Source organism: Fukomys damarensis, unplaced genomic scaffold, assembly GCF_012274545.1.
Source record: "Fukomys damarensis isolate Sample0158 unplaced genomic scaffold, DMR_v1.0_HiC HiC_scaffold_23, whole genome shotgun sequence".
NCBI lineage: Eukaryota > Metazoa > Chordata > Mammalia > Rodentia > Bathyergidae > Fukomys > Fukomys damarensis.
In genome coordinates, this window is record NW_022900935.1 from 3488638 (window position 1) to 3500815 (window position 12178).

At 45.1% G+C, this 12178-nt stretch overlaps 1 protein-coding gene across 1 annotated transcript in view; it reads right to left on the reverse strand.

Annotated features, from left to right (window-relative positions):
• The window catches only part of Ubr4 (ubiquitin protein ligase E3 component n-recognin 4), a 119920-nt gene that overhangs the window by 59510 nt on the left and 48232 nt on the right, over positions 1 to 12178 (reverse strand). The window contains exons 48-60 of the mRNA XM_033767472.1: positions 11161 to 11377; positions 10391 to 10423; positions 9197 to 9260; positions 8507 to 8641; positions 7331 to 7505; positions 6583 to 6666; positions 6353 to 6493; positions 5059 to 5180; positions 4347 to 4458; positions 2411 to 2541; positions 2115 to 2292; positions 1558 to 1662; positions 16 to 153 (exon numbers count right to left, since the gene is read on the reverse strand). Coding sequence (XP_033623363.1) covers positions 16 to 153; positions 1558 to 1662; positions 2115 to 2292; positions 2411 to 2541; positions 4347 to 4458; positions 5059 to 5180; positions 6353 to 6493; positions 6583 to 6666; positions 7331 to 7505; positions 8507 to 8641; positions 9197 to 9260; positions 10391 to 10423; positions 11161 to 11377 — 1635 coding nt within the window. The remainder of the gene's footprint in view (positions 1 to 15; positions 154 to 1557; positions 1663 to 2114; positions 2293 to 2410; positions 2542 to 4346; positions 4459 to 5058; positions 5181 to 6352; positions 6494 to 6582; positions 6667 to 7330; positions 7506 to 8506; positions 8642 to 9196; positions 9261 to 10390; positions 10424 to 11160; positions 11378 to 12178) is intronic.

Sequence of the window (12178 nt, forward strand, 5' to 3'; positions counted from 1 at the left end):
CCCCAGGCACATTACCACTGTGCTCGCCAGCCACTGAGTCCACTGCACTTCCCCCGCTCTCTGAGCCCACACTACCACCATGGTCGGCAGGAGAGGTCCGAAGGGTAGAACCATCAGTCGCTGCTGTGCTGCCCTCGTCGTCTGAGGCTGGAGCTAAGAGAGTAACAAGAGCTGTTACAGGTAAAAACCCCTCCTTGGGGTGAAGCATCAAACCACATAGTGTAGAGGACACAATGCAGTTTATATATCCTGTAGTCAGAAAAAAAAGGGAAAGATATGCTTTGCTGGTTAATCACTAACGTAACAAACACCACATGGTGCATTGCAAACAGTACTTAGACAGAATTGAAAACCCAGTTCACTGGGCATTTCCTTCGCTGTTAAGTTACGGTGCAGAGATTCAGTAAGAATCTGTGACGTGGACACCGGGTTTCCTAACTATGGTTACCACTGTCTAGGTGTTACTGACACCTGCTGAGAGACTCGAAAGTAGACACAGCCATTCAAAGCATTAAACTGAATTTAATGGATTTGCTTTGCAATCAGTCAATTTGTGCTTTGTTAGAAAATCACTTATCATGAGCTCTGCTAGTTTTTTTAAACATGTGGTTCAGAAGGGAGCTCATTGGGAAATTTCACACCTCCTAATCATCCTCATCAGATGCTAATAACGAAGCAAGGAAATTCCCCAGAGACAGCCACAGCATCCAGGATCAGGGCTGAGCTGAGACAGGAGGAAAACGCTGGATGAGATACACAGGGGAGGAAAGCCAAGACAGCCACACAGCATGGTACGAACACAATTGGCACAACACGACAGCGACCTCGAAGCCTGAAATGACAGCAACTGAAGAGACCTCAAAAAAAGCAACGGGCCATGGCAGCAGGTGGGGACAGCCAGTGTCCCCCAAAGGGTAAAGCTCTCTCAAGGGAGGAGGGTGGGGGGAGGGTGAAAATATGGGAAAGCATCAGTCTAAAAAAGTATGAATCAACCCTTACATTACTTGGGGGTTGATTTTCCCATGGATTTCTTAGGTGTGTGATTCTCCTGTTTGACCCTACTCAGAAATTTGCTTTTTTCTTATCAGATGAGAAAAAGACAAAACAAGTTCTGAAGATTTCTTATGGATTTTGCTGTCCACAACCCCTACCGCCCAAGCTCACAGGGTCACATGCAGATGAAGAGTGAAAAGTTAACAGGTGTGAGCCCTAGTTCTGTCTCCTTCGTAACATCATCTCACACAGCAGAACTCTGACAAAGAACACCAAACACTGTAATTTAAACCCTATGGCTAAACAGCCACAAGCTGTTCTCTGACTTCTCCTCGGGAATCAGCTGAAGCCAGGCAGCATGCAGAGTGCGAGGAAGCAGAGCCATGAGCGCCGTCGCCAAGCTGCGGCCCGACACCTTCCACACCCGTATTTCTAAAGCCACGGCAGAAGCAGGAAGTCCAGAATGGCCTGTCAAAGCAGCTGCCCGTTACACTCTCACAGCACCGGAAACAAGGCCTGAAGGTCCTGAGGACCTGAGCCGTGCTCCTTGCTGTGGACAGTTACCTGATGCTGTGGTGTCAGAGAGGGTTCCTGCGTCCAGAGAGGAAGAGCTGGGTGCCTGGCCGGACAGTCCCAGGCTCTGCAGGCCCAGGGCACTGCTGCTGCTGCCTGGGAAACAAGTGGAGAGTGAGCACAACATTCCCTCCAGGCCCCGACCACAGTATTGCTTTGGCCACCAGCTGCCCTTAGGAGTCTCTAAACACCAACATGGGAGTCCGCTGGCCTAGAGGAAGTTAATCAGCCATTGCTGTCCACCCAGTTACAGAGAGGGTGGAATGTATCCTTCTGCTCAGGCAGGACAGAGGCCAGAGGAATCCAACAGATTCAGGAGGAAATAATCCAAAAGACCAAACTAGCAGAAGCTGTGAGATTGGTTCCCAGGCTGAAATTCCTGCTACAATCCCTCTCACTCTCCACCTGTGTCTCTGAACAGCTCTCACCCAGATCAACCTCTCTCCCAATATGGGGATAAGCTAAAGTCAGCTGGATATCAGTAACTGCCAAACCCTCTTTCCTGTGCAAGGCCAAAGGGCCACTTTGTTCTTGGCATTTCCTTCTACCTTGTTGGTCCTGCTGCAGGCTCAGGGCAATGGCTAGTTCAACCATGGTCTCGTCATCTGCATCCGGCGGGATGTCCAGCATTGGGGGAAAGCCCTCTGCACCTGCCAGCAGGGCCTCCAGGGGAGAGGGGTTGCCATTGTTGACATTTTCAGCTGTCTCCAGGACCATCGACTCAGACTGCAGAGAGAAAGCTCTGTCAGTGTCCCACAGTAAATGGTAACTTCAGGAAATCCACTGAATAAGAGCTAGAGGGGAGTTCGAAGTTCCTCCTCTTCTCTCCTGCTGCCAGACTCACCACCATCTCAAAATCTCCATGGTCCACCTCACTCTGCTCCTGGCTTTCCTGACGGATGTGACCACCATCCGGGATGCCCGATGACTGCATTTTCTCATCTGCATCATCATCGTCATCATCGTCCTTGTCTCCTGAGTCAAAGAAACTCCAGTCACCTGAAGGAGTGTGCTCTTTCTTCCACTGACATAGGTATGATAAATCACATAGCAACAAAAGCCCAAGACAAGCCAGCAGCCGGCACTCTATGATTCCAAGGCAAAACTCCAGGGTGTTATGTCTGGAAGCTTTGTTCTTTTGCTTCCTGAACCTCGGAGGATTTGGGAAGATATGGTTAAGAATAAACTTGCCCCCACAAAAACAGACTTTTCCAGCTGATGAAGGAAAAAGAACAACCTTGGATCCCAAAAGCAGAGAAATCTAAGACGGTTGGCCCCACAAACTCCCAACAATTTGTCGAAGACCTTCAACAAGACAGGAAAAATAGTGCAATTGAATGTTTACCTATTATTTGTCATGGCACCCTAGAGTTTATTTCACTACTTTTTCCCAAAACAACTAAGTCAGTGAGATTTTCACACTATGTAATCATTATGAGAAGAACCAAAACTAAAATGTAAAACCATCGAATGGAATCCAAGGACACCACAACAGGCCCTGCCTGGGCCCCCTTCTGTGGGAAGGTGGGAAGACCTTCCACTAAGGAGGAAGTCCAGGTGAGACTCCTACTGACAGAAGAGGACAGAGAGACCTGGCCTTCCACTCGATGGGTCAAGGCATGAAAATATGCCTGTAATTAGAACACCAAGCCAGCTGCACTAGAGGTTCTTGCCAGAGAAAAAAGCCACAAAACATTACCCAGTTCGTGAAAAACTTAAAGGTACAAAGGTACAAAGCTGTATATATTCCTTTACATTTCCTACACAATAGGCATCAGCCACAGGTGGCTACTGAGCTCTTAAAAAGTGGTTAGTCCAACTAGGGAATGCTACAAGTGTGAAACACACACTGGATTGCAAAGACAGTACCATAAAATGCAAGGTATTTCACTAATAGTTTTTAACATTGACTACACTGAAATACTTTTGACGTTAGATAAAACAATTAATAAATTAATTATACTTATTTACTTTTGCTCTTTATAATAACTATTAGGAAATTTAAAAACACACAACTTATTTCATTTTTTTCTTATAAAATGACAACATCATTTGCATTTAATGTGCACATTTCAAGATATATATACATTGTGAATAACTACAAACAAGCTAATTAACATACCCATGGCCTCACTGATACTCAACTTTTGAATCAAGTAACCAGTGCATTATATAATATAATGCTACTATTTAGATTCTGTAGAACTTTTACTAAAATGTAAAATGTTATGAACTTGACCATGTCCAAATGTATCATGAAGAGTCTGTGACATCTGCTGGCCACTTAGCAGTAGCTAAGTTTATTCAGTATTCATGCCCCTTAGGCAACCAAATAGATCCTTAATGAAATTTTTGTGCCAGGAAAAGATTTTTGTTTTTTTGTTTTGTTTGTTTTTTTGGTAACGGGGATCGAACTGAGGTCCTTGGGCTTGCAAAGCAGGTGCTGGAACCACTGAGCTAAACCCCCAGCCCAGAAAAGTGTTTTTTTCCTCAGAAATAACAGGTACATTTTGTTTGATCATTGCAATTTTGCTAACTGTTCCTATAAGATCTTTCCTTAATAATCACGTGGGATCTTGTGACAGATTTTTCTGTACCCTTGGCTTGATTATTTTTTAACATTTTTACATGCCATCTTAAATTGTCTGATGAAAACTAGGGTAAAAAATTAGGAAAACAAAAGGCTTTAGGTCCTTGGTTGACATAAGCAATATATCCTAGTGCTACGTTCCCCCACCCCTCAATCCCTGACTCAAATCTAATCTCAGACCTCCCATTACCCATTGGAGTGTTGCTTCGAGGAGAAGAGGGCAGTGTCACATGTCTCCGTTTGTTCCTGGGCCTCAGGACTCGAATTAGAGCTTGTTTACAAGAAAAGCTCACAGCAGGATCCTAAAGTTTAAAAAGCAACTGTCATACTTAGGTTTCATGTTATTCATGACACTACCTGTAACACCTTCCTTTCTGGTCAAGCGCGCACACACACAGACTGTTCTCACCTGCAACCCAACTGACCAAATCTAGCAAGTTGACTGGCACTCCTGACCCATTTACTACCTTCCTTTTTCTCAGTTCTTGGTGACAGGCTGGCAGGCCACTTGCTCCTGAATCCCACTCTGGCTCTCAGGGTTCCTCTTTGCCCTGTGCTACAAACAGTACTGTGCTCTTACACTTAGCTTCAGTGACAGGGTCACTGGAAATACAAATCTCATTACATTCACACAAGCACTCATTTATGTAATACTTATAAAATACTAAGCACAGTATGTAGCAAACACCAGACTAGGATTCAACATTGAATAAGAAAGACTAAGTCCACCCTCTTTCCAAATCCTACTCTTTTGTGCTGCAAGACCTTCAAGCTTTTATTAATATTAAAGTTATTAAACTTTTCTTTAAGTCTACTTCATTAGTTTACACAACTTCTTGATTTTTTTTTTTCCAGACATTCCCAGACCAATGAGAGGTATCTGAGGTTGTACTGATACGTACAGGACACAGGAGCATCTGCATGTAGATCTTGGATGCTATATTGATACAGTCCAGCTCACAGGTACAGTAGCCATGGATAATGTCCACCAGCGCATTAACAGTTGCTTCAATATGAGTAAGGCCTGAAGGGAAGAAAAATATCATTTCTACTGGAGAAACCTCTACAGAAACTTGAGAGCCTGAGACAAAAGTACAAATCATGCCAATGTGAAGGTCAAGCTAACAAAAAATTGACAAGCACAGACACGGCAAGTCAATAAAATACACACACACACACACACAATATATATAGTCTCCTAATCTACCAAACTCAGAAGTCTTTCCAGATACCCTACTTTCCAGAATTAAGTAGTGGTCCACTCTGCAGAAGAAAAGATGAGGCAGGGAAATGTGAAGGGACAGGCAAGATCCTAAACATCCCTACAACCCTCAACCTTGAGAAGCCTTTTACTTATCATCCAAGTAACCTCCAACATAATGACTACTAGGTCATTCTACTTTTCTCTATTGCTACTACTACTGCTACTGCTAATACTACTCAGATCCCCCTCTTCCATTTAAACTTTCAGTAACATCAGAAGTTAGATGTCTATGGCAAAGTAACTTGGAAATAATTCTCAAGGCAGATGTTTAATTTTTTTTTCTTTTTTTTTTTTTGCCTTTTGAACTATCATTACACCAAGTTCATAAAGATTTTTTAAAAACAATTGTAAGTTGCATGTGGTGGTCCATGCCTGAAATCGCAAAATTTAGGGAGACGGAGGCAGGAGGACTGTACGTTTGAGTCCCACCTGGGCAAGTTAGCAAGACACTGAGGAAGGTAGGGAGTGAGGGAAAGCAGGAAGGGAAGGAGATGTACCCTCAGTGATAAGGGTACCCCTAGGTTTGCACCCCAGTACTGCAAACAGATATTTTTTGGTACCGGGGATCCAACTTGGGACCTTGCACTTGCGAAGCAAGCTAAATCCCCAGCCCTGCAAATATATATATATATTTTTTAATTGTAAATATCACTAGGAACACACATGCATTCATGCACACACTGGCAGAGCATCTCCTTACGTGAAGTATGCAGCCCCACACAAAGACACATAGTACAAGGAAAATCTAACTCTCCCACAAATACTAATTCCCATTTTGGAAATGCACTGATCTCACAGATTTCTATTTCCCGTTATTAATTCTGGAAGAAACAGATGATGAAGCTAAAGGCTAAGCGTCATAGTTATCTGAAGACAGAGCTGTACTGACTTCACTAAATGCCACAATCCAAGTATCCCTTTTAACAGAGTACCTGGGAGACAGGCGGGTGCCAAGAAAGCATTCTTGGGTTTGGATGCATGCAGTTTCCAGAAGTGATTCACAAGCTGGGTAATGAAACTACAGCACTCTTCCTCCACCTGCTTCTGTGGTTCTTTCCCTTCATCCACTCCTTCTACACAAGAGAAAGAAAATTATGGGTGATGGTAAATCTAAGATGGAATTTAATTTGTTTTAAGGTTAACTCAGGTCAAGGGAGCTTGCCTGCGGAGGGAGTTTCAAGTGGGGCCCCAATCAATATGCCAACTATCCCTAGATTCCAGCAGGCACATCTAGGAAAAAAACAGTCTGGGAAAGGAATATCACAGAAAACATTGTATGTTAGAATTAAGTAGAAAGGGGAACATTCAGGATCTTTACAGCAGATTCAGAGATAGGTGTCCATTGCAACTGTTCAACTTCTAGAACCTAGGAGAACATCTGAGATTTCTCTAGAATGACTCCAGGATTGTAGGGTTAGAAGGATAAGCAGGATGGCAATGGGGTATGGGAACATGTAAAAGATAAAGGCATCAATAAACTCTACTGGTTTGGTACCCAGGCAATGAGAGGAGAAGTAGGGAAACAGAATGAAGCACCAAGAAAAGCCATTGAAGTAGCAGCAAAAGAACACCACGGAAGTATAAGATCCAAACCCACGAGTGCAACACGAGCAGGGCTCAACAAGCTTCACTTTTTCCTAAAGACTCCAAGAGGTAGTAACTACAGAGACAGATTGTACCTGATGTCCAGAACACTACATAAACTCAAAGATGACCAAAAGCACGACCACTGGAAGGAGAATTTATTAAAATGGTCCGAGGCCCTACAAGCTAAAAGGATGAGGGAATAAAATCCCTTCCTCAGAGCACAAAGTCAGTCCAAGGCCAGTGACAACAGAAGAGATGACTGAGAGTGACGAAGGTGCATATTAAGCAGATTTCAGGACCACGGCCACATAGGCCAAGTTCACCTGTTTCCATCTGGGGCAGCTTTGACTCCGTAAAGTGGACAAGATTATTAGGACGCATGATGGCAATGGAGCGCGCTGTGATCACCAGTCTCTGGAACACTTCAGGGTCCAAATCCTTGCCTTCTTTACTGGATGTGTTGAGACACTGTACAGCTTTGCTGAGCAAGGCCTGATCCTATAAAACAGCAGCATCACAGAGGATCAACCAGAAGCAAAGGCTGGGCACTAAAACACCGAACAGAGGAAACAGAGACTGGCAGATGGTGGGGACTGTTATTTCCTGTCAAGACAGCAGGCTAACTACCAACTAGGCAAATCTTCAAAGCAGGCCAGTATGTTAAATTTCTTAATACATAAAACACTGACGTCTTTAAAAAGTCAAAAGTCATGCAATCAGGATCAAAATATGGCAGGAAGGAAAGTCAGATTCCATTTAATTCTCCAGAGCAGCAGCAGCCAAGATCTCCTTCCTCAGGTGAAGACTCCTCTCTTAGCAGCTTTCTGTTGCCTAAGAATGATATTTCCAAGATGGTCTTTCTTTGGGAAGCTCAGCAGGTAAAACATTTCTCATTTTTACAGGCTGAAGGAACAAAGGTTAACCTGCATTTACGGGCAGGTGGCTTCTCCCAAAGCCCGTCTTCCTCACTGGTCTGCCATATCATCTTTTCCATCTAAGGAAACTAGCCCAACTTACCTTCCTCGGCAGCTGCTGACTTTCATGGGTGAAACCCTCTCACCTTAGAGGCTCCACTACTATACCACTCAACAACCACCTCCCAGAAGAGTATAACTATACGTGCCAGCCCACGGCTGAGGGCTGAAAACACCAGTAGTCCTCTTGAAGGAGTCCCTTTCCCTCACTCTCTTCCTGGGAGAAGCTGCCACCCACACCCAGTGTGTCTCCCTTTCTTTTTAAAGTCTTGTTGATCCTGTAAGAGGGACAGAAAAATAATGCAAATAATGCAAGCCATTAGCTGGGTAATCATCAGTTTTGAGTGGTGTTCTTACACTTTTCAGAAGCTTTGGACTCTGGGTCCAATTTCAGTGCTATAGATCCTTTCTCCAGCTTACTCTGCTAGGCTCTTGCTTTACATACAAAAAGCCAACTTATTTGATTCCCTATCAGGACCACAACTTCCATTTCTACAAAAGGCCTCCCTGAGAAGCAACGATTACCTTGTGGCTATGATAGGCCGAGCGGCTGGTGTGCAGGCTGGCCAGCAGGCTCTTGGACTGCTGCTGGACACTGGCAGGAGCTGGCAGGGATAGCAACAAAGTAGCCAGCTCCTGAGCTGCATTCTTGTTTCTTTCCTGATGGGAAAGATGGCAGGGTTATGACTAACCCTAGTATCTCAGTGCAGAAAGAGCTCTCTATTCTGCCCTCCCCTCCTTCCCTCCCTTCCCTCCCTTCCAGGTCACCAGAGCTTGGTTATATGCCATAGATCACAAAGAGCAAAAAATAGAAAATAAAAAGGTCGCAAAAATTATAATCTTCCTAAAACATAAGGGAAGGGCCAGGGATTTTACCTCAGTGGTTCTACCACCTGCTTCAAAAGCACAAGGACCCGAGTTTGATCCCTGGTTACCGCTCCCACCCAAAACCCTAAAACATAAGTGAAGAACCAGGATGGAAGCTCTTGACTCCCATACGGTGTTTATGTGCCAGTTTTCTTCCTACTCTATGACACATCTCAGTATAGCTCCCGGAAGCAGGACGCTTGAAGACAAAGACTTCTCTGGAGCTTCTTTAAAAATCAAGATTCAGCTCTAAGTGTTTTTTAGCTGTGAGGCCTCAGGGCTTCAGACAACTCCACTGATTTACTGTCTCTTCAGAAAGCTCCCGTGTGCTTTGAAGAAGTGACTTGCCTTCTCGATGATTGGGCCAACAGCAAAGCAGCTTTCCAGGGCTTCTAAAGAACTCACAACCAGCCTGGGGAGACAGAAAACCTGGCTTGAGTACAACAACTGCTCTCTCTGCCTTGTACTTTAGTGTAGGCAAAGTATAGTCGTGAGGACCTTGGGGACAGCTAATGAATGCCAAATACAGAATCAAAGCACAGTAAGCCCAGCCAGAGGCATCACGCATATCACTGCTTGTGTTACAGGCCAGAAGAAACCTGGCTCCTGCTTGGAGATCAACCTGAGGCCATGTGCATAATCTGTAATTCAAAGACGGGGGCCTTTCTTCCTCAAAGAGGATAAATGTGCTTCCTTTTGTTGCCTGTGGCAGGGATCACTGAGATGGGCAAATTAGTGTTGATGCAACGGGACCCAAAGCTCAGGTGCCCAGAGATCAGTGGGCAAAGGGAGACCCAAAAGAAAGGATAAAGCCATCTTCTTTGATTGGGAAGGTTAAGGCTAGATTTTACTTACAGATCCAAGAAAATGCACAAAGATTATTTCCTATAAGTCTCTAAGTATGGTAGAGCAAATGTGACATATTTTTAGGTGCATACCACTTGCCAACATTCGAAGGGTAGAACAAAATATCTTAAAAAAACTGAAAATTCTCCTCTCCGGAGAAGGCCCAACTCTTACAGGGTACCAAGTAACATGCTCTCAGAGCTTCATCCTTTAACGCGGCACAGTAAAAAGACCAACATCCTGACAGCTGAAGCTCTGTCAGAGAAAGCAAGTATTGAGAAGGCAGCTGCAGAGAAAGGGGACGGGGGAAGTAGAGGAAGACAACACAAAAAACCAGAACAGAAGAACTGAAGCATAGAACAAACATGACAGAGAAGCTCTCCAGTGACTCATCAGACGGCAGGACTTTTTGCTTGGCCCCCCCACCCTCTTCTCATCCACTGTAAAGAAGCAGCAGCGAGGACTGGGGAAAGGAAGAGCAAGCTGAGAGCCCGAGCAGCCAACAGTAACAGTGCACTCAAAATCTGGGGGATGCTCCATTTATACACAGGGAGAGCTCCGCAGCCATGCAATGATCAGGACAGAAATGAGCGGGAGTCTCAACAGAAGCAGAATCCACGCAAAGCCACACCATCGCATATGCTGCTCTCTGACACACACTCACTCGTGCAGAGAAAAGAAAGAGGGCATACTAACCGGTCCAGCTTGGTTAGGGACTCAGTTTCAGAACTTGGGGGGAGAAGCAAAGGAAAAAAAGAAAAAACTGTGAAGCTCAGAGAAATCTGGAAACACATCCTAAGCAAACCATATGTGAACAGGGTGGGAAAAAAGAAAGAAGTGGGGAGACCGCCGGTGGGAGGCAGTGAATCCAAGCGTGGCTGGCTCGTCTCGTGACTTACAATGTAAGAAGCTCACTATCTTACATCATGAGTTATTTGTCTACCATGGCAAACCGGCAGCTACCTAGCACAAAGAAGCCAAGCACGATGCTGAAGAATGCCACCGTAGGGAGCTTTAGGGAGACTCTATGCTCTGCTACAAGACACAGCAGCAGCCTCTCTTGCTGACAATGTCACTCCCACAGAGTAGCTACTACAGAGAAAGATGGGAAGATGATGCACTCAGCATGAAAGGGAGGCTGTTTCCCTATCATTTTAGCAAGGCTGAATCGTAAACTAAAGTACTGGCTTCAGCACCTTCCAGTCTGTAGCCTCCAGCTATTCAAAGGGTACTGAGCATTGAAAAAAGGCACAGAATTTCTGCCCGGGTACAGTGACACTCAGTCCATTTTCCAGGCTTCTTCTGCACACTAAGGACACATCGAATATAGCAGAGTTGTGTGAAAACTTGCAAATCACAGGTTATACTTGAGATGGTTACAGACACTGACTCTCTCAAGACATAGCAAGGTGCTGCAGGGAGTGCAAAGTGGTAAAAGACAAAGTCAATCCCTTAAGCGCCGATACCTCTCCAGAACAGTGCCGCTGGTTGTGGTAGGGGCAGCTGAGTCGCTGTCTCCAGTGCCGTTACTCTGGTTCAGGTTGGAAGGGCAAATGTTGCTGACAGAGGCAGATGGGAACTCTTCCGGGGGCTCATCCGGCCAGCCAAACTGCTCCTTAGTCTTACCATAAATTTTTACAGCATCTATCATGGTGACACCTGCTGGATCCACTGAGGCACCAACTGCAATAAGCAAGAGACAACTTTAGGAAAACACATTCTCTAACGAGCTAATATCATGCCTCCAAAGCAATGACCAGACCAGGCTGGACAAACGGACAAATCACATTACTTGTATAGAGAAAGAGGAACTTTACCAACCCGGATACATTAGCAGCACTTTAGATGTTGCATGCACAAACAGTTCCATGGACCAAAATCTAAGAAGTCAGTCTACGGGAAGAGTCCCCAAACAGCACTGTACAGATCCTTTTGGGCAATCAGAGTACTGTATCTCCCACCCCTCAGCCCCATGGGTTTCTAAGCACTTCCTCTGTTCAAAGTACAGGTCACCACCATTCACACTTCTAGAAACTAGAAGAAAGAACATGAAATAAGATGGCCAGTAAACATTAAGAGGAGATGCCAATCTTAAGAAAAGCTCAGGAAATGTTGAGCGTGGTGGCACACACATGTAATCCCAGAACCCAGGAGGATGAGCCAGGAGGATCCTGTGAGTTCGAGGCCAGACTAGGCTACATAGCAAGTTAAAGGATAACCTGAACTGCCGAGTAAGACCCTACTGATGGGGGGGGGGGGGGGAACAGAAACGGAAACAGAAACAAGGCAGGCAGGCTCAGGAATTGTATTTGGAAGATTTTAAGTTGTCAATGGCCAAGCGAGGCCATGCCAGGCATGTGTGAAGAGATATGTGACCTGAGGCCGTCATCTGTGCTTCAGAGCCTGGCGATCTCCCACGCCAGACTTGCTTCTCTCTGCCTGAACAAGGAAGCAGACCCATCAGTGAGGCTCACTCCACACTGC